Here is a 23,144-nt window from a genome sequence, read left to right as displayed (position 1 = left end):
TAATGGATGAAATATGGATCCAGCAGTTCACTTCGGAATCAAAACGATCGTCATCTGAGGGGACAGCGACTGGTGACAGACCTATTTTGGGATAAAAGATAAATCGTTCTACAAAAGTGGTATTGAAATGTCAGAGCAGCACCTGTGATGATTGTATGGCTGTTAATGGAGATTACTTTGATGAATAAAGCCAATTTTTAATAAAAACGCGCTTTCTTTGTTACTCCCGGGACTTTTCACCCAAATGTTATACTACAGGGTTTCTAGTAGATATCTTTGACTGTTAAATATCATAAATTAAAATATTAATTAGAGCTATTACCAAATGCAACTAGTTTATATCGGGTATTGGTCCACGTAAACCCTCATATAAAGTCACTGCGCTAATTGTTATCTCTACTGAGGTAACGCAATAAGAAAACGGCAAAGCAAATATTCATCTGTAAACACGGAGGACACGTCTAGAGATATTTTTTTTGCGTGAATACTGGTTTTTTATTTTTAAATAGCGCAAATACCTAACGAGATAAGATAAAAGTGATAATCATAGTCATGCAGCCGGTGGCTTTCTAGTTGATTGATTGATCTGGTCGCGGTTAGTGAACAGAAACCATGTAATTACGTCTGTCCGTCCCGTAGTCTCTAACTAATTCGGTTGCTACATCCCGAAGAAGTCACAACCGTAAGTACCGCTGTGTGAAAAGAGCTCGAAAAGTACTTGTCCGAGACGTACAGGCGATTTGGCGAATTTCTGCGGTTTTTACAAGTCACTGAACATATTGATAAGCCTTGTCATTGAATTATTTACGTAAAAATAATTGTACAAATTCGCCAGTGTGACAAGGTAACGATAAATCTTTCCAATTAGTAAAACATCGTAAAATATGTTATACCGAAAAATGTAATCAGTTATCACTTTCAAAATGGGTCTTTAAAGATAACAATATTGAATTCTAGTAATACGCAATATTATTTTTTGCAAACCCATTTATTTTATCGTTTTAAACCGTTCCAATAATAATAATAATAAATAAACAGATAAAGAATGTTTATACGAGGGTCAACCTACAACTATTCCAAACAAAAGTTCAGCCAATTGCGTTTATTAGATGTTTGCATGTCTGGGAATGTGTGTTATATTGATTTTTGTTTACGCACTCACTAACTATCCTTTAAAGGGAAATTGCGAGGGGATTGAAAACACTGAATATTTATTACTTACTAAGTTAGATATGGAGGTCAAGTTTGTTCCGAAAATAGTAAAACGAAAGAAAAAGAAATATGGTCGTACTAGTTTTTTAATAGTCTACATTTATAAACAAAATGTTTTATGAGCCGGCTTGGTTGGCGCGGTGGTAAAGGCGACAGGATGGTCCACCTACTCTTACGATAGTCGCGGGTTCGAATCCTGCTGGGACATGGTCGTAAGTTTATGTTTGTGATTGTTCTTAGAGAGTAAAAGTTTGCAAGAGAGTAAAATCCGACAAGGAAAATAATCCCAGTCACGCCAGTAACCAGGCTAGGTCAGACCGGATGTTTATTATTAGCTAATTCTATGAACATTGTTCTTGGTGGTTATCAGAGAATATGATATGTAAGCATGTACGTGAGAATATGTGAGGAATGTGATTGAGAATTGTTGATGTTTAGAGTACGCAATGTACACATATGTTACTATATAATATGGTAATAAAACTTGTTCTCTCATCGTCTATTGTAGAACTTCTTCGATAGCTATCATAGCAAACTGCAATAGGAGCTCTTTTTTTTATTGTAGATTTACTTTGCGCCTTGGTTGTTCACAGCTGACGATTTCAGCTAGACTTTCTTGCGTCACACGTTGACACTTTACTTAACTAAATTTATTCCTGCTACTTCATTATTTTATCCATATATTTCTCTGGCATCCTGAACAGCTTTTTAGAGCACATTGATGGTGCGAATAAAATAAAAGAAGAAAAAATACATATACATATAGAAAAAATACACACACACACACACACACACACACACACACACACACACACACACACACACACACACACACACACACACACATATATATATATATATATATATATATATATATATATTCTTTCGTTTTCGTATCTTTCTATCTAATCCGTGTAATTATTTAATTTTGAGTCTGATATGTTCTGCTGATCGATGAATCCGAAGTGGATGCCTAAGTATCTGATTCTGCTTGAGGAATCGACCATTCGTCAAGTGATATACTTTTTCTACACCCTTAGACAGATATAATCTTTTGCTTTAACTGTGTCGTCGGCAAATGTTCCAAGTCCCGTTTCTTTTGTTGTTGGGATAACAGCAGTATAGAGCAGATATAGAAGTGGTCCCAAAACTCTATCCTGTGGAGCTCTAACTGAAGTTGGTTTAAGTGTTGAGAATGCTCCTCATTCGAGACTCTAAATTTTCTTTCGAAAAGATACGTAGCGGTAGCAATTTGCTCATTTTGTTGTTGTTGCCCAAATATCATACCCGATTAAAAGTTCGTGAGACATTCGGAAATATTTCAGGGCAGTATTTATTTTCTTCGATTGCCTTTTCAACAACCGCTGTTACTCTATGCGCCTGGTCGATTGTCGAGTGGTTTAGTACGTTTTAACAGCAGTTTCTTAAATAATTTTGATATCGCAGGCAGCAGCGAAATAGGACTGTAAGATCCAACTTTCTGATCCAATGTTGTGCTGATTTATCAGGTTTTTTAAGCATAATTATTCAAGCAACCTTAACACATTCCGGAACATGGTTCAGTCTCAAACAGGCATTGAATATATATGTCAACATGATTATTGCTTTTCGTGGCAGCTCTTTCAATAACCTAGGTGCAATTTTGGTATTAAGGTTGTCACCAATTTCTTCCATTATCTTTTGTCAATTTTGTAATTTCGAAGGGGTAATTTACCTCATAATAAAGATAAATAATCATGATAAATATATGCAAGCATCTGATATAACCGCTGTTCTGAATATTTTGCGCTTATTCGCTTATTTTACGCTTCTCTACCTGTCAGTATATCGGAGAAACCCTCTAGCCAGTTATATTTACAGTTCTGTTCGAACTTCATTGTCTTAGAATGAGAACGTTTCGGTGGGAAACCTATCGGTGAAATGGTTCCGTCAGATCTTTGTCGTATATTATAATTAAAAAGTTCTCATTACGTGGGAGAGAAATATGAGCTTATCTATTGTTATTCTAGCCTGTGTTTCATAAGTATCCTAGATAAAGCAGCGCCAGAGAATCATATAAGGCATTGTTTGTGTTTCTTTTGTTATCTAATTAGTGAATATGCGCGGTATAGTTTGTTGGTAAACAGTAAAGAAATAAATAAAAAAGAAAACGAAGATGGAAAAATCTCCAGAATGAGCACGATATGGTAAAGTGATTTTACAGCACAAACGCCGTCTCATAAAACGCAACCGGTCAAGGAAGCGTTGAAAGCACTTGAAATTGACATATTGCACCCTTCATTTTCTGCAGACCTTGCCCCATTCTACTATTAACATTTCGCATCAATGGGACACGTGCATTAAGAGCAGCACTTCGCCAATTGGAAGAAAAGAACACATGGGCTGAAAAGTCCAAGGCGTAACAAAGAGAACGGAGGTTTTTTTTGTTCAAAATTGGCTTTATCCATCAAGAGCCACACAACCATTCCAGAACCGCAACTCACTGAACATCTCATTAGCACTTTTAGAACGATTTACCTATTGCCGCAAAATGGGTCTGTCTGTCACTGATTCCGGAGTGAAGTGATGGATCCATGTTTCATTCATTGTTACATATCGATGTAAAAGTTCCGGTTGGTTGCGTTTAAACATGGCACCCATTTTGAACAGAGCTTTCTCATAATCAAACGCCGGTGTTCATTTGATATCTTTACGATGTTAGCTAACTCATGCAACTTCACTTTTCGATCATTCAAAACGATTTTGTGTTTTTTTTAAAATGTTTTCTGATGTTACCACCTCATTTAGACGTCCACTGCGTTCTGCATCATCAGTGTCTCTACGACCACGTTTGAAGTCAGTAAGCCAATGTTTTATTGTTGTTTCTGATGGAGCAGAGTCCTTATAACACATTTCAAACCATTGCTTCGCTTGAACGGTGTTTATTCGCATCAAAAAACAGTGTAAAATTAAGATACGAAATTGTTTTTGATCAAGTGTTTTGAAAATATCAAAAATAATGTCACTATTAGCCGAATAACTCATAAACTTATGATTAGAATATCACGAAAGTTTAACAGTTCTCTTTTGAAGGTTAGTGCAAACTGAAAAAGTTGCCAAAACTAGCGCCATCTATCTGTTACTTTTCAGCCCATGCGTTGCACACAAATATCAAAGCCATCAAATTTAAGAATTAGGTTTGGTTGTTCAACAGATTCTTGTTAAATTGAAGAATATCTATTTTTTTTTGCTAATCAAAATGCTTTATTGGTTTGGCAAGTAAACCCTTCATAAGATATTCTTTTCTTAAGATTGGAGACCCAAAGGGGCCTCTAAACCGTTATATTAAAAGAATACTACAGTGTAGAAATACAGACTTTTTGCATTAGTTTTATAATCATTACATAAATATTTGTTCATAATTTTAGCGCATCTGTGCAAATATTTACTTCTGTTATGAAATGTAAAGATATTTATGTCGTGCATTGTTTAAACAATTAAAAAAAATACATGTGAAATATACTGTTTAAACTTCGATTCTCGGTATTATATGAAGTATTTTCTTTGATGATTCCATTATTTTAATTTTACCATGCAATAATACAAGTCTGAGGAAGAAAATAAATAAGTACTGGAGTCTTTTTGACCAGATTATCATAAAAGCTCGAATTCTGTTATTTACTTGCGAATTGTGTTTCAGAAGAAAATGGTGCTCTGATTTTTATGTCATGCAATTATGAAGTTGAATTCAAATATAGTTTTTCTGAATGAAACTGGAGAACCTTCATAAGCATCCAATATTTTCAACAGTTATATTATTTAAAAAAAATAGTCTTTACCACTAACATAGGTTTTAACACCATATGGAAATTAATGTAGACAACACTTAAGACGGTAGTATAATGAGTTGTTATCAGACGTCCGCCTATCATATGTTTCTTAATCGGGAAAAATTAACCGAGAATACAGAAACGTTATGTTCATTAACGCAGGTTTATTCATCGATCAGCCACTTTACCTTTACCGTATTCCCCTATTCTTACGGATAACAGCACCGCGGAGGGGAGAGGAGTCGCGAACGAGTTCCGCGGATTTTGTTAGAGGTGGCTATGACCGGTCGGCCGGCGTTTGTTTTTGTTATTGTTATGAGAGCGTCGGGTGTTCGGCGCTCGGATCATGCCGCCGCGTGAAAACTGACCTGGTGGTTTTTGTTTCAGAACTGTGCAGTGGTGAATCTCTTCCGGAAGTAGAGATCATCAGTCTCCTGGAGGAGCAGATACCCCGCTACCGTTTGAGAGCTGATACTCTAACGAAGTTCGGCGGTAAGTTTTTTTTTCGTAATTCTCATAATATGATAGGGTACTTAATTTTTAAGTTTTTTTTAATTCTAAGACATTCTCGTGCTTTTTTAACCGACGTCGAAAACGGAGCAGGTTTTATGTTCGGCTGTATATATTTTATTAATGTATGTTCGCCGATTTCTTCGTCAATTATGGACCGATTTTTAAAATTGTTTTGGGACCAAATTAGGATCTATGGGGGAAAGGGAGGGAATCAAGGGAATAACTGAAATTTCAAAGGCACGTAGAAACTTTTCGCATTTTTTTAATCTAAAGTAATCGGATATTTGTGTATAATGTTATTTCTGAGCTCAAATGACGGAAAATCGGAAGTCCTTCAGTGTAAAAGCCATTCAGTTTGCTTTTTAAGCAAATAAGATCTATAGAATATAAGATCTCGTAGAGATATTGTAGGCAGTTGCTTCTATTGTGTAATGGATAAATCGTTTAGCTCCCAAAAGGAGGTTGCGGGTTCGATTCCCGGCGGAGACAACTTTTTGTTGTTGTTTAATTAAAACATTTGTTAAATAACCGAGGCTAGGTAGCAGACCCCGGAGCCTGAAGCGCTCCTTATTTTCAATCATTGTTTCTTTATTCCCATTTTTCCTCATACGGATTGCACCTTTACTTGGCCCACACATTGTAATATTGATTAAAATAATTGCGTAATTTATTGAATAAATATCTGGCACTAAAAGAGAAAAATAATTAACTTTAACATTTTAATGTAAAGTCTATACATAATAATCGTTGTAATAACTAAATAAAAATAAATAAAAACCTTATTTAACCTATCTATGACACGTATTTTAGATTCTACTATGTAACATGTCTAAAATTAAAAAGTCCCCGGTCTACCATAGTAAAACATATTTTTTTTTGGCAAAATTAGTTTTTTTTATTTAACATAATTCCCTTCAAGGGTGATACACTGATAGCGACCCTCCAACTTTTCGATAACATTTTTGTAGTACGATTTGTCTGCTTCAAAATGGGTCTCAATTCACCAAATCACCTCTTCATTTGACGAAAATTTCTTCCCAGCGAGCATTCTTTTGAGATCTGAGAACGGGAAATAGTCGCTGGGGATCTGGGAATACGGTGGATGAGGAAGCAATTCGAAGCCCAATTCATGGATTTTTGCCATCGTTTTCACTGACTTATGACACGGTGCATTGTTTTGGTGAAGCAGCACTTTCTTTTTATTCAAATGCGACCGTTTTTCGGCGATTTCGTGTTACAAACGGTCCAATAACGCTATGTAATAATCGGTACTTCCTTTTTCAAGGTAGTCAATGAAAATTCTTTCATGCCCATCTCAAAATACAGACGCCATAACCGTGCCAGCCGACTGTTGCGTTTTCCCACGCTTTGGAGCGTGTTCATCGTGTGCAGTCCACTCGGATGACTGTCGATTGAACTTCGGAGTGAAATCATGGAGCCATGTTTCACCCATTGTCACATATCGACGCAAAAACTCGGGTTTATTACGCTTGATCATCTTCAAACATTGCTTCAAATAACATTTTGGTCAAAAGTGAGCTCGCGCGGCACCCTCTTTACACAGAGCTTTCTCATACTATATAAATATTCTATAAATATCTATATCTATATCTCTATAAATATTCGTAAATGATATGATGTACATGTTCAGTTAATATCTTTAGAGTGTCTGCTATTTCGTTCAGTTTCAATTTACGGTCGTTCAAAATCATTTTGTGGATTATTTTAATGTTTTCGTCGGTAACAACCTCTTTTGGGCGGTCACAGCGTTCACCGTGTTCGGTGCTCATTTTACCACGTTTAAACTTAGCATACCAATCCTTGACGGTTGATTGTCCTGGGGCAGTGTTTGGAAACTCGGCATCAGGCCAAGTTTTTGCTTCAACTGTATTTTCCCCTTAAAAAATTTTATCAACACGCCAAATTCCTTTAACAAAAGTTGCTTCACTCAAAATGCTATAATTGACAAACTAATGATCCGACAATATCAAATTTATACAGGCATCTTTTGAGAGTTAGGTCTAACTAAAAAACATAGGGATTTAATTCTAGTAGCGCCATCTATTTGTCAGGCCAGGGACTTTTCAATTGACTTATAATTCAACACACAATACACGATTTTTCAGAAATCTTATTCATTAAATTAATGAATTTATATCATTTTAGCATGAATTGATTTAAGTTTTCGTTTAATGAAAAGTCTGTTATTTTTAATTAACTCTGAAGGATATATACGTTGATTTTCGAGGAACTTACTAGGCCATGAATAAGAGTATGGATAAAATACTAATTTAATTACTACAGGTGTTTTTTAAGTGTGTCGAAAAATTAAATTGACGTTAGTTTTATTTTAAATGTTTTTCTTGAAATATAAAAACAGACATTAAAGAATTTTAGAGTTTTTACGGATGCTAGCGTAAAAACAAATATGACTGCTGTAGTTCATTGGATTCTACATCTTGGTCGTTTGTAAAACGGCAACATCGCAAAATAATGCGGAAAGTGCCGATGTCTACCGAATATCGATTCACTTACAGCCATATGATTGTAATGGTCACGTAGTATTGTGTGCTCATTTGACAGATGACAGATGACAGAAGGGACCCCAACGTGTTTGTTGATCGACCAAAGCTTCTCATGGGCATTTAGTCTAAACTAACTTGACCGATTTCACAGCTACGCGTTGTTGTTTACGACAGTTGTGGTTAGGAATTAATGTTTAGGTTACAAAATGTTTTTTGAGGTAATATAATCAATATATTACTTAACTAGCGACCCGCCTCGGCTTCGCACGGGTGCAATGCTGATACTAAATTAAATACACTACAGAAAAAATATGAACGTTGTATATAAAAACATAGCGGCCCGCTCCGACTTTGCACGGGCATAAAATATATATGCCTATGTCACTCAATGAAAACATGATTAAAATCGATCCAGTATTTTTGGTTCATTCATTACTGCCCTTGGCCTGCACGCATTAAATTTGGAGTAAAACAATTCCTCTTCCCCTATACTTACTATGAAGATTTCCTGCTATCTTTGGAATATCTAAATTCATACAATTTTTATTACATTACACATTTTTAAACGAAAATTTTAAATTTGTAATATCTCCGAAAATATTTGTTTAATTTACATCCTGTAAGGAACCATATTGATCTATATTAATTGCACACTGTATTTAAGGTACTTAATTCGATAAGGATTAATGCCGTATTGCTTAAAATAGCTTCGTAAATAAGCCATTTTCTCACGTAAAAAGTAAACAATAAAAATAGTTAATGTGGGTTATCCCTAAAAGATAAACATATACCATCGCGGACTTTTTTGTAGACCTTTTTATGGTGTACAATACTGTAGTACATTAATTTGATCTAACTCGTAGGGTTAGGCAGCGTTTTTGCTAATTGCTAAATAAGCCTAAAAAAATAGGTTAATTTACGACATCACGTTAGAAACCTCTAAAATTAGCAATGTTGCCTTAGTATATTATGCATGTATTATACATATAAACCTTCCTCTTGAATCACTCTATCTATTGAAAAAAACCGCATCAAAATCCGTTGCGTAGTTTTAAAGATTTAAGCGCACATAGGGATATAGGGACAGAAAAGGCGACTTTGTTTTATACTATGTAGTGATAAAGAAAAATAGCGGCAGATAATTCGAAAATAAGTATATAAGGTATGAATTATTAGTAAAATGTTATAATTTTGTTGATTGCTATGGAACATAGTTATATTTATATTAAATAATATGAAAACAGAATTTATTTGAACATTATAGTAAAGATATTTTAAAATATTAACAAAGTAGTAGATGTTTAAATGAATGTAGGATATTATAAATATAAGATATAGTAACATAAGATTTGAAGCTTTGTGCTTTATTACTTCTTTCGGTTTATATATATATATATATATATATATATATATATATATATATATATATATATATATATACATATATATATACATATATATATATATATATATATATATATATATATATATATATATATATATACATATATATGCAAATTTTATTGCACAATTATTGGATTAATTAAGATGCACACTCATAAATGACATAAATAAAATATTTATTTTGACATAGTATACTGTAACACATTTTTTATCCTAATATTTTACTTCAGATTTGCCTGAATGCTGCAAAATTGTCTGGATTATGTACTTATCTTTTGTGAGTTTTCTCATGGGCTTTGCTAATTATACCATCTTGATAATTATTAACATTTGGTCGTTCGATATCAAATCAACTAATGAGTCTTATAGTTTTTCAACTATTTCCTAGCATTAATTATTACGAGTTTGTTCAAGAACTACTAAAAACTTTTTTACTTTTCTTATTTTTGTGTTGATTGCAGCGTTTTTTTTTGGAACCAATGAGCCCACCACATTTGTATCCTGTCTCATCTGATAATTACTACCTGCAAAAATAATGTAACCATAAAGTAATTGTTCATATAGTAGTACCACATACTTGCAAAAATAAGTTAAAAATTGAACTTCGTGATTTTGTAATGTACACATCCGCCAGTTGCATAAATTTCGTTTAGTATGTTTCAATAATAATTTTTGTCTTTTTTTCCTTCATTTGCGCTCTAAGTTCCAGGTTTTTTATTTTCCTTTTTACGGGAATGTTGTTTAAAACATGCCATGAACATAATAACCTTTGTAGCCTTGTTGCCGTAACTAAAACAATTTAACTAAAAACTAATATTTTTTCACATTGTTAGCAGTTAATTTTCATTATTAAATAATAAATAATTGTATTACTTCAACAAACTTTTGTAAAATTAAAATTAACCTTAAAAAATTACATTCTAACCAAAATTTTTGTAAACAACGCGTGGCAGTGAAATCTGTCCAACTGGTTGAAAATAAATGCGCATGAGCAGTTCTGGCTAATCAACATTCATGGTGGGGTCCTTTTACCGTCGTTTTCATGAGACTCTTTAAACCACGTGATTGTTCCGTCAATTATTCCCTCTCTATAATATTTAAACGAATCTCGCATGTTTAATAAAAACCAATGAAAATCTCGTAAGGCTTAATTTTTGCAGTCCAGTTAGAGAAAAGAGAGAATATCTTTCTTTCTCTGAAAGAAGGTCTCTTTTGATACAACATCGATCCATACTTTTATCAGATCCCTTGTAGTTGATTTCGTGACAGTATTTTCGTCGCACTGTTTGGAATCACTTGCCAAATTTAGGCGAGCTTGACCTACATGAGCGCCGAAACCGATTCCAGCCACAAACGCTCTACATTCCGAAAGGCACGTCCGTTCCTCTCGCGCGTAAATTATCCACGACGACAATCATACTCGAAAACAAATGAATATCCGCGAAAAGCGACGGCTACTATTCAGATTGTTGTCGGAATTCGAGTGGACGAAAACAAACAAACTAGCTGATAATGTTCTATTTAGGAATTATCTGAAAACAATGAAACGATAACGTAAGTTTTTTTGTTTTGTTTTCCTTTTGGCGTGATTACAATTATGTCACTTCAAATTATCTCTATTGTTGGGTTTTGATGATTAAGTGGAATTATTTTGTGTCGTTGTATAAGTATTCCCAAATTTTGTGTGTTTTCTTTAATGTCAGAGTTTCGGTTCCCGGTCTAACCATTTCTAGGAGTAATTCTGAATTGCGACCATAATATTTTCTTTGTCCAGTGAGGACATCTTCGTCCTTCTTAAATCTACAGATATTGAAGATTCAGTGCTATCGAAAATATTAACTGTGGATCTTTATCTCTTCTTCTTTGGTGTGTGTTCTTGCGTTGAGATTTTTGTGAGGGTCGTGGTAAAACTGCGTCTTTCCAGTTTCACACGTAGACATTTCATTATAAAGAAGACGACGAACTCATTGAATTACATCCAAAATATTCAGGAGTTCCACAAATCAGTGTACTAATCACAACAATTCCTACCGTGGGGACATATTCAGATGACACAGCCATCTCTGCATCTCCCTAAGATCCAATAACAGCATACAAAGAACCTCCGAACACACCTTGGTAAAATACAACTGCGGCTGACGTGGCGTATTAAAGCAAATGAAACAACCAATGAATATCAATAATTGTCAACTTCACCAAGCTGAGGATGTTAAATATCTGCTGCTTCTAAGCGTTTGTGTCATGTGCTTCAAAGGAGTTTTAGTCTACCCCAATGTGCTCGTTATTGAGCTAAAAGACGTGTAACACCATTGGAATTGGGTATGGGACTTTAGAATAACATTCATAATAAGACTAACTAATTAAAATATTTTACACAGATCAGATCACTTAACAAAGTGATTTTCTATATGTCATGTTATGTATCTAATATAATCATAAAAAAATGTTATTGCTCACTGGGCAGATTGTTGAACCGCTAAGAGTAATAAAAAAAGGTGGGAGGGATTTGTACAAACAAATCAGCTTACAGTCAGCCATCCTGCAAATATCTCGTCCCCAGACAAAAGATGGGGCAAAAGTCCCGCTACTATTTTGATTGCGCGCCATCTTGATTATGTAACATATAGCTTAGTTCCGGACACTGTCCCAGGACAATCAATCATCAACCAAGGATTGGTATGCTAAGTTTAGACGTGGTGAAATGAGCACCGAAGACGGTGAACGCATTGGACGCCCAAAAGAGGTTGTTATCGACGAAAACATTTAAAAAATTCATAAAATGAATTTTGAATGACCGTAAATTGAAATTGAATGAAATAGCAGACACTTTAAAGATATCAACTGAACGTGTACATCATATCATTCTCGAATATTTGGGTATGAGAAACCTCTGTGCAAAGTGGGTGCCGCGCGAGCTCACTTTTGACCAAAATCAACGACTAGTTGATGATTCGGAGCAGTGTTTGAAGATTATCAAGCGTAATTAACCCGAGTTTTTGCGTCGATATGTGACAATGGATGAAACATGGCTCCATCATTTCACTCTGAAGAACGATGAACCAGCTCCAAAGCGTGGGAAAATGCAACAGTCGGCTGGCAAGGTTATGGCGTCTGTATTTTGGGATGCGCATGGAATAATGTTCATTGACTACCTTGAAAAAGGAAGGACCATCAACAGCGACTATTACATAGCGTAATTCGGCCGTTCGAAGGACGAAATCGCTGGAAAACGGCCGCATTTGAAGAAAAAGAAAGTGCTGCTTCAACAAGACAATGCACCGTGTTGCAAGTCAGTGAAAAAGATGGCAAAAATCCAAGAATTGGGCTTCGAATTACTTCCTCATCCACCATATTTACCAGATCTGGCTCCCAGCGAGTATTTCCTGTTCTTGGATCTCAAAAGAATGCTCGCTGGGAAGAAATTTTCGTCGAATGAAGAGGTGATCGCCGAAACTGAGGCCTATTTTGAAGCAAAGGTCAAATCGTACTACAAAAGTGGTATCGAAAAGTTGGAAGGTCGCTATAATCAGTTTATCACCCTTGAAGAGAATTATGTTGAATAAAAAAAACTAATTTTGGCAAAAGAAGGTGTTTTACTATGGTAGGCCGGGGACTTTTCAATTGACCTGTTAAATTATTAGGCTTACAATTTAAATAGCAACCCTCATATAGAAAAACTAGTTAATAACAAAAATCATCACGACTTTTTCCAAAACTGATTTATAACTAGCTGTGCGTATATGTTTAAAATTAAATTACGTATATTCTAATCCAAATGTTGTATTATCGCATATAAATGATAGTTAGTTCTACTCAAACATAATTGATAACAGTATTAATATAACATACGTGACACTTAAACACTGTTGGAATACTGCTTAGTTTCGTAAAATAATTATTTTAAAAACCAGACAATAAATAATTGATTTTAACAGATAAATTAAAAGATAATTTTTCATTAATAAGTCACGTGCTAAACCACGAAATTATTATGTGATTCACAGATAACTTCAAGCTGTTTCATTATACGTGAATTTTATTCCAAACTGATTTGCTGGATATGTAATTTGTTATTAATTGTTAAATAACGACCTATAATTGCAAAGTTGTAGTTTATTTTAATATCTATTATTGCTTTATGTATTTTAATCATATACGTCCTATTTTATCGGTTTTTGCGGATGATTAGATTAAATAAAATACCATAAAATCAGCAATGAATTACACTAGTCTGTAAATACATTCTAAGAGCTGTTCAGGTTTTGTGCCGTAATTTTTATGTTTTTGGGTGTGCTGAATCAGAAAATGACTTCCTTTTTTGTCATAGGACGATACTTTTCTTGACAATTTGGATAATTATGTTGAAGGCATTGTTACATTAGTATAACAGATAATAAACTTGGTAAATACTATTTAATTTACAAACCATTAACCATACCAATGTTTTTTTTATCTAATATACGTTCACTAGGTCTATCTGAAGTGTCCAATATCACTGGGATGCCCCATTTTTCTTGGCATCTTTTCTGTATCTCTTTAGTGTCCTGGTGAAATCGTTCACCTTGCTCTTCACTCTTCTTTTGCTATATAATGTACTATATATTTGAAACAATGTCAGCAATAAAATCAGCAATTAATTACACTAGTTTGTAAATACATTCTAAGAGCTGTTCAGGTTTTGTGACGTAATTTTTACGTTTTTGGGTGTGCTGAATCAGAAAATGACTTCCTTTTTTGTCATAGGATGATACTTTTCTTGACAATTTGGATAATTATGTTGAAGGCATTGTTACATTAGTATAACAGATAATAAACTTGGTAAATACTATTTAATTTACAAACCATTAACCATACCAATGTTTTTTTTTATCTAATATACGTTCACTAGGTCTATCTGAAGTGTCCAATATCACTGGGATGCTCCATTTTTCTTGGCATCTTTTCTGTATCTCTTTAGTGTCCTGGTGAAATCGTTCACCTTGCTCTTCACTCTTCTTTTGCTATATAATGTACTATATATTTGAAACAATGTCAGCAATAAAATCAGCAATTAATTACACTAGTCTGTAAATACATTCTAAGAGCTGTTCAGGTTTTGTGACGTAATTTTTATGTTTTTGGGTGTGCTGAATCAGAAAATGACTTCCTTTTTTGTCATAGGATGATACTTTTCTTGACAATTTGGATAATTATGTTGAAGGCATTGTTACATTAGTATAACAGATAATAAACTTGGTAAATACTATTTAATTTACAAACCATTAACCATACCAATGTTTTTTTTATCTAATATACGTTCACTAGGTCTATCTGAAGTGTCCAATATCACTGGGATGCTCCATTTTTCTTGGCATCTTTTCTGTATCTCTTTAGTGTCCTGGTGAAATCGTTCACCTTGCTCTTCACTCTTCTTTTGCTATATAATGTACTATATATTTGAAACAATGTTAGCAATAAAATCAGCAAATAATTACACTAGTCTGTAAATACATTCTAAGAGCTGTTCAGGTTTTGTGACGTAATTTTTATGTTTTTGGGTGTGCTGAATCAGAAAATGACTTCCTTTTTTGTCATAGGATGATACTTTTCTTGACAATTTGGATAATTATGTTGAAGGCATTGTTACATTAGTATAACAGATAATAAACTTGGTAAATACTATTTAATTTACAAACCATTAACCATACCAATGTTTTTTTTTATCTAATATACGTTCACTAGGTCTATCTGAAGTGTCCAATATCACTGGGATACTCCATTTTTCTTGGTATCTTTTCCGTATCTCTTTAATGTCCTGGTGAAATCGTTCACCTTGCTCTTCACTCTTCTTTTGCTATACAATGTACTATATATTTGAAACAATATCCATCTTTGGGAGGTGCTTTTCTAAGTTGCTTCATCAATCCTAACTTTAGGTGCAGCACTGATAAAAACACTGTGAAGATGTTCTTTTTACCCTTAACCTTAAGTTCGCTCGGCGGACTCTTCTCTTCTTGGTCCAGTGATTTATTAGGTATCTACTATCCTAGTATGGTATCTAGTATAAAAAATTATTTTTATGATAATTGGAAATTAAAAAATACCGTATCGTTATAATAATTTTATATTTTGCAGAAAATCCAGACGTCTTAACAATTTTTCATATTATTTTCATTTTCAGCGTGTCAATTTAGATAGAAGTCAGTCAGTTGAAAACAGCTTTTCTTTACTTTTAAAACTTTTAGGCGTTATAAATTAAAATCAAAGCATTTCAATTTCAATAAAAAATTGTATCATTATCAAAGTCATTATTTTATATAATCTAACCACTTCTTTACAATATGCTGTTACGAGTGATGCTCTTTTCCTTGAGAGGTTGCACATCTCGTGAATAGCTTTTTTTCTCTAAATATTTCAGTAGCAACACAGGCGAAGAAGAATCGCCTCAATCGATTTTAATAAAGCATACTACTCTATACTTTGCTGATCACACCATATTCATAGTAAGGCTTTATGGCTATGAATATTTCGTGTTGGTGTGGATGTTGTAGAAAATATTTGTTTAGGTTGTCAGAAATTTTTTTCAGGTCAGTTTGAAATTTTTATCTCGAAATACCGTTTTTATTATATCGTCACTTTTATAACTTTATGAGGGTATGTCTGGGACTCTCTGCCAGATTGACGGTCATTGTATGCATCATGGTCATAACTGATGGTCATTTATAGGTCACGTTTTATTGTTGTTGCCTGTCATCTAGTTTATTTAGTACATGGGAGAATCCTTATAATTCCTTATCCTTATAATTGTCAGAAGAGGTAAGAAAATGTACAGTTAGTGCAAAGTTTATTATCTTTCATCTATATTGATACATTTCACACTGAAAACAACACTAAATAACTCAATAAAATTAAATGAAAAATTGTTATCGCTGGTGAAAATACAGACAAGCATTTCTTTAAACATTTAACAACATATTAAACTTATTTGAAAAACTGCTGATGAAACGCATTAAACTATTCATAAAAAATACCAGATTTCCTTTTTAAATTTCGAAATAACCACTCAACAATCGACCAAGTTCACAGAGTAACAACGAGTGTTGAGAAGATATTTGAAGGAAAAAAATATTGTTCTGCAATATTCCTGGATATCTCACAACCTTTTAACTGGGTATGGCATTTGGGATTAATCTACAATATGAGCAAATTGCTATAGCGGAATTACTGCCATCCTGTATCTAATTTACGCTGTTGATATCCCAGTAATAAAAGAAACGGTACTTGGGACATTTGCTGACATCCCAGTTATTATGCCAACAGAAATATCTGTCTAAGGATGTAGAAAATGTACAAGTGACAGTCAAGTACAAGATCTACAAATCGACTAGAGACTGGAAGAAACAGCTGAATAGCTCCAAATATTTCCATGTTAATTTTGTGTTGTGGTGAAGTAACAAACACCTAATTATATCACTTGACGGATCCTCAAGTAGTATCAGCTAAATACTTCGGTAGCTATATTGATGGTGGGTTACATTGAAAACAAAAACCAGAGCAGATCAGACTCAAAATCAAGCCGTTCAGTCGGAATATACTCTCAGCTTGACTCAAAAACAGAGATACTGTTTTATCAATCAATCAAAAAACTAATTTGGAGATGGAGTGCAAATATGGATTTGCACAAAAACATCAAACCAACTAGTAATCCAACGCTGCCCAAACAAAGCTCTACGATTAATCTAAATCTAAATCATCTGAATTTACGAAGTTTTTGGCATTAAATTGTAGCGATCTTGAGCATGTCGAATTTTACATCGTGGAATAACGGTCTACAAAATACCCAGAAATATAATCCCAGATGTTGAACACGGGCGGGGTGCCAACTGGAACCCGACAACGAATAGCTGGCGGCAACCCCGAGACGTTTATCTGGGATGTGATTGAAGGGTATTTCGGTCATTCAGTGCTCAACCCTCCTTTGGTTTAGACGTGCCACCATCGACTGCCCAAGCCTCGTCAACAGGTAACTCCGCTGCCATCCATTTTATTTATTTGTATTTTCACATTTTTTTATATTGTCAATAAATAACGGCCACATCATGTAAACACCACTGTTTCATTTCGTTTTACCTCCATTCACCGAGCCACATCATTTTACCCTACAAAATCATGAAATAAGTTTATTAAATCATAGCCACATTTAAGCAATACAGTTATCGGGCAACTCGCAGGAAATCAGAAGATTTATTGACTCCGTGCTTGTATATCGATGTAAATACAACAGAAGCCGACTTGGTTGGCTCAGTGGTAAAGGCGCCAGGACGGTCGTCCTATTGTTGCGATTGTCGCGATTTCGAATCGTGCTGGGGCATGGTCGTAAATTTATATTTGTGATTGTCCTAGACAACAGTGCAAAATCCGATAAGGAAAATGATCCCAGTCACGCCAGTAACCAGGCTGGGTAAGACCGGATGTTTTCTGGGATGATTTCTAAGTTGGTCACTCGTCAGTCGGTGGGCGTAATGTCGAGGACTGTGGTTCGGAGCCCACGTTTACTAGGTCCAGTCCAGATAAACCCATAGTTGGTAAAAGGGGACTTTATATATATATATATATATATATATATATATAATAAAACAAGTTAAACTGTAGGTCCAGTCGAGATAAACCACTAGTTGGCAAAAGGAGACTTTAAAATATACAAAAAAAAAATACAACAGAACAGTAGTAATAAATTAATTTATAAATTATGATTGTACTAAGAATATCTAATGTAAGATATAATTAATAAATATATTAAACAACTTGAAATCGTGTCAACCTTTATAATCAATAATTTCATCAAGTAAAAAATGTCGTCGCGTTAAAGTCGTCTTCTAAAAGTCATCGTATAAATTTGTACAGTCGCCGTTTTAATTTTAATTTTCATATTTTCGATTATGTAATGTTCAAGGTATTTGCGGTTTGTTTTTAATGGAATACTAAAAAATATTCTCAGTTTGCTTTGCTCTCTAGACCGGCTGGTTGTTAATTTGCAAGTGCACGACTGGATGAGACTAAATATAACCGTGATGAGCATTCTGTTGGTTTTTCACGTTAACGTTTAACGCCGTTCCGAACTTGTAGAGGTCATAAATTTGTTAAGGCGCAAATTTTTCGCGTTTACACGCGAGAAACAGTTGTATTGGGACGAGCAAATATTTTTTGCACTTCTTTTTTTCGCTTAAAAGCTTGGGTGGGTTTCAAATTATACAAAAGTATTTGTTAAATACGACAAATGACCTCTCCAAAATAAAATTATCTCGCCGTGGTCATGGTAACTGGTGACTGGTTCATGACTGAAGTTAAAAAAATATATATTTTTTTATTAATAGATGTATAAAGCTCGAGCTTGAACGAAGATCGGAAATATATTTGATCGATGGACAATACTTTAAAACATATTTTTAACAAAAAAAATTGAACCGGTATCAAAAATAAATAAAGAGCTCACTAAAAATAATCAAACTTAAAATTAATAACAAGAAATATGTTTCAGTCTTTAATAATATATCACTACATAGTATAAAACAAAGTCGCCTTTTCTGTCCCTATATCCCTATGTGCGCTTAAATCTTTAAAACTACGCAACGGATTTTGATGCGGTTTTTTTCAATAGATAGATTCAAGAGGAAGGTTTATATGTATAATACATGCATATTATACTAAGGCAACATTGCTAATTTTAGAGGTTTCTAACGTGATGTCGTAAATTAACCTATTTTTTTAGGCTTATTTAGCAATTAGCAAAAACGCTGCCTAACCCTACGAGTTAGATCAAATTAATGTACTACAGTATTGTACACCATAAAAAGGTCTACAAAAAAGTCCGCGATGGTATATGTTTATCTTTTAGGGATAACCCACATTAACCATTTTTATTGTTTACTTTTTACGTGAGAAAATGGCTTATTTACGAAGCTATTTTAAGCAATACGGCATTAATCCTTATCGAATTAAGTACCTTAAATACAGTGTGCAATTAATATAGATCAATATGGTTCCTTACAGCATGTAAATTAAACAAATATTTTCGGAGATATTACAAATTTAAAATTTGTGTTTAAAAATGTGTAATGTAATAAAAATTGTATGAATTTAGATATTCCAAAGATAGCAGGAAATCTTCATAGTAAGTATAGGGGAAGAGGAACTGTTTTACTCCAAATTGAATGCGTGCAGGCCAAGGGCAGTAATGAATGAACCAAAAATACTGGATCGATTTTAATCATGTTTTCATTGAGTGACATAGGCATATATATTTTATGCCCGTGCAAAGTCGGAGCGGGCCGCTATGTTTTTATATACAACGTTCATATTTTTTCTGTAGTGTATTTAATTTAGTATCAGCATTGCACCCGTGCGAAGCCGGGGCGGGTCGCTAGTATATATATATATATATATATATATATATATATATATATATATATATATATATATATATATATCGTTCTACTATTACGATTGTCGCGAATTCGAATCCTGCTGGGGCATGGTCGTAAATTTATGTTTGTGATTGTCCTAGGCAAGAGTCCGACAAGGAAAATGATCCCAATCACACCAGTAACCAGGCTGGAAAAGACCGGATGTCTTCTGGGATGACTTCTAAGTTGATCACTCGCCAGTCGGTAGGCTTAATGCCGAGGACCGTAGTTCGGAGCCCACGTTAAATAGTAGGTCCAGTCCAGATAAACCCATAGTTGGTAAAAGGAAAATTTAAAATATGTAAAAAAGACTAATAAATATAAAATAATAAATGGGAATTAAAAAGGGAAAACTGAAATGCTCTGTAAACAAACTCACCATTTAATGAAACTCAGCTTGGGCGGTACAAAACACAGTAAAATAAACTAAATAAGAAAATGTACGTGCTCTGAACATCGCGTCTTTACAAATGAACTCTTCATAGAGCTTCATTTTAACGTCCCTTGAACCCGTTAATATATCATATGTAGTAAATAGAGCCCCCGAAGAAACAAACAATGTTGCAATTCATGGTAATTGCTAAGTATTCGCTAAGGCAACAAACTCTACAATTAAAAAGAAGCGTCAAACCCGCCTAGTTCCTTTACATTATCGTTCAACCTCTTTAAAAAAAACATAAACGATCGAAAATTAAAATGTCTAAAATATCGAAGTACGAGGTAGAATTCTAAATACCATACTTGTTCGAAAAGATTTACGATTTCCTTGAATGGTACATATCTTCGTCTGTGTTATGGCAAAAAAATACCAACTAAAAATATAAACAAATAAAACACGCTTTTAAAATATGGTTAACATCAAATGCGGGAGAAGAAAATACCGGTACAAATATCTCCAAGCATACTCCTATCTGAGATAATTTCGATCGAACCCTGTACACTATCCAGCTATTCCATTCATGGTCCCACCCTGAACGGTTAGGTCGTGGTTCGATCCGAAACGGTGCGATTTTTCGTACGTTCGGCGTGCAGTACCCGCTAGTCGATCGGTACCCACCATCTCGGAAGCCGCGCCGCCTCGTACCCGTGTCTCGCTCACGTGATCATGAACGTCGCCCGTTCAAAAAACAATTCCGATCGATTTCAGGTGTCTTTCGTCGCGGTACAACTCGTGCTGACCCTCCATGGTGTGTTCTTTTGCTGCTGCAGGCTTCTAGTTGATGACGAGTGCACTGGACGATCTAAATAATTGTGTATAGTGCCGATTTCTCGTAAGATTATCAAGGTAATGAAGCAGTCAGTCTGACATAAAAAACATTTGTATTCACGGAATTCTACGGGGGACCATCTTGAAATTATTTTTCTTGTCCGCTACGTCATCAGGTTCAAACAATCTCACTTTGCTGGAAACGCCGTGTTTTTTACAACCCAAATATTTGTTTAATTTATCTAATCCTAATTTCAATAAACATTTAGAATACCTATCATATAAATTACGACGAGTTTTTGGAAGGAATGCGATTTAATTCTGATGTTTTAACTGTATTTCAAAGCCCCATTGCAAAAAACTGTGTCCATTAGTATTTTTAGCTGTCTTGTCTTGTCCTTAACTAAAAGATGTCTTGTCCTTAACTAAAACAAATGATATTTGAAAGATGTCATCGTTCTGCTTGTGTTAGGGTGGTTTTTGTTTCTTCTTTAGGGCTCAAAGTAATACTTATACATTTTTACCGATAGAGTACCTTTGTTTCCCAAATCTTTACCAGGAAATTTGTGAGAACCAAGGTATTGCAGATGATAGTTACTGCAAAACATTTCAAATACTGTTTTTCATTATCAGATTGTCATCGCTTTCTTCCATTTTAAATTTCTTTTGAATATCAATAAATTATACAGTACAACCCTTCCAAAGTCTTCCTTAACTCTTTTCCACTTTATACTGTAACCAGAGCTGAGCAAAATATACGTTTTGCTTTAATTAAAATTCGAATTAAAAAGCACTATTCTAGAATATATTTGAAATACGTAATAGAAAATATGTTTAAGTCTTGTCCCAACACCCTTCCTGGTGTGTTCTTTTGCTGCTGTAGGCTTTTAGTTGACGACGAGTGTACTGGATGATCTAAATCATTGTGCATAGTGCCGATTTCTCGTAAGATTATCAAGGTAATGAAGCAGTCAGTCTCGCCAAATATTTGTTTAAAGAATACCTATCATATAAATTACGACGAGTTTTTGGAAGGAATGCGATTTAATTCTGATGTTTTAACTGTATTTCAAAGCCCCATTGCAAAAAACTGTGTCCATTAGTATTTTTAGCTGTCTTGTCCTTAACTAAAACAAGTGATATTTGAAAGATGACATCGTTCTGCTTATGTTAGGGTGGTTTTTGTTTCTTCTTTAGGGCTCAAAGTAATACTTATACATTTTTACCGATAGAGTACCTTTGTTTCCCAAATCTTTACCAGGAAATTTGTGAGAACCAAGGTATTGCAGATGATAGTTACTGCAAAACATTTCAAATACTGTTTTTCATTATCAGATTGTCATCGCTTTCTTCCATTTTAAATTTCTTTTGAATATCAATAAATTATACAGTACAACCCTTCCAAAGTCTTCCTTAACTCTTTTCCACTTTATACTGTAACCAGAGCTGAGCAAAATATACGTTTTGCTTTAATTAAAATTCGAATTAAAAAGCACTATTCTAGAATATATTTGAAATACGTAATAGAAAATATGTTTAAGTCTTGTCCCAACACCCTTCCTGGTGTGTTCTTTTGCTGCTGTAGGCTTTTAGTTGACGACGAGTGTACTGGATGATCTAAATCATTGTGCATAGTGCCGATTTCTCGTAAGATTATCAAGGTAACGAAGCAGTCACTCGCCAAATATTTAAAGTGCCTATCATATAAATTACAACAAGTTTTTAAAAGGAATACAATTAATTCCGAGGTTTTCATTGTATTTCAAAGCCCCATCGTAAAAACTGTGTCCATTATTATTTTTAGCTGTATTGTCCGTCACTTAATTAAACTTAAACAAGTGATAATCGAAAGAGGACATCGTTCTGCTTGTGTTAGGGTGGTTTTTGTTTATTTATATCAATTATGTCATTTAATTTTAATTTACTTACAGCAAGGAGAGTTCAATTTTGGTGCATAAGAGCAAGCAGATATCTTAGAGCAAATATTACAATTTAGGTTCAATATAAAAATTTATCTTATTGAAATCGATTA

The 23,144-nt window shown here is 34.1% G+C and overlaps 1 protein-coding gene across 14 annotated transcripts in view; it reads left to right on the top strand.

Moving 5' to 3' along the window:
* Window positions 1–23,144, top strand: part of milt (trafficking kinesin-binding protein milt) — a 120,404-nt gene that overhangs the window by 69,282 nt on the left and 27,978 nt on the right. For 10 of the 14 annotated variants that reach the window (XM_076410649.1, XM_076410651.1, XM_076410653.1 and 7 more), the window contains exon 3: window positions 5,409–5,513. Coding sequence is in view for 4 of the 14 variants with exons in the window: in XM_076410646.1 (XP_076266761.1) it covers window positions 5,409–5,513 (105 nt within the window). In the remaining 10 variants the exon portion in view is untranslated. Of the gene's footprint in view, window positions 1–543; window positions 683–5,408; window positions 5,514–10,812; window positions 11,018–21,051; window positions 21,191–22,748; window positions 22,774–23,144 lie in introns of those variants that run through there. The other 4 variants (XM_076410652.1, XM_076410657.1, XM_076410658.1 and 1 more) reach the window with 4 other exon arrangements.

The sequence above is a fragment of the Rhynchophorus ferrugineus genome, unplaced genomic scaffold (genome assembly GCF_030347505.1).
Source record: "Rhynchophorus ferrugineus isolate W39M unplaced genomic scaffold, kcgeb_rfMv2 rfM7, whole genome shotgun sequence".
NCBI lineage: Eukaryota > Metazoa > Arthropoda > Insecta > Coleoptera > Curculionidae > Rhynchophorus > Rhynchophorus ferrugineus.
Note: the sequence above shows the minus strand (reverse complement) of the source record. Positions and strands in the feature narration are given on the sequence as shown.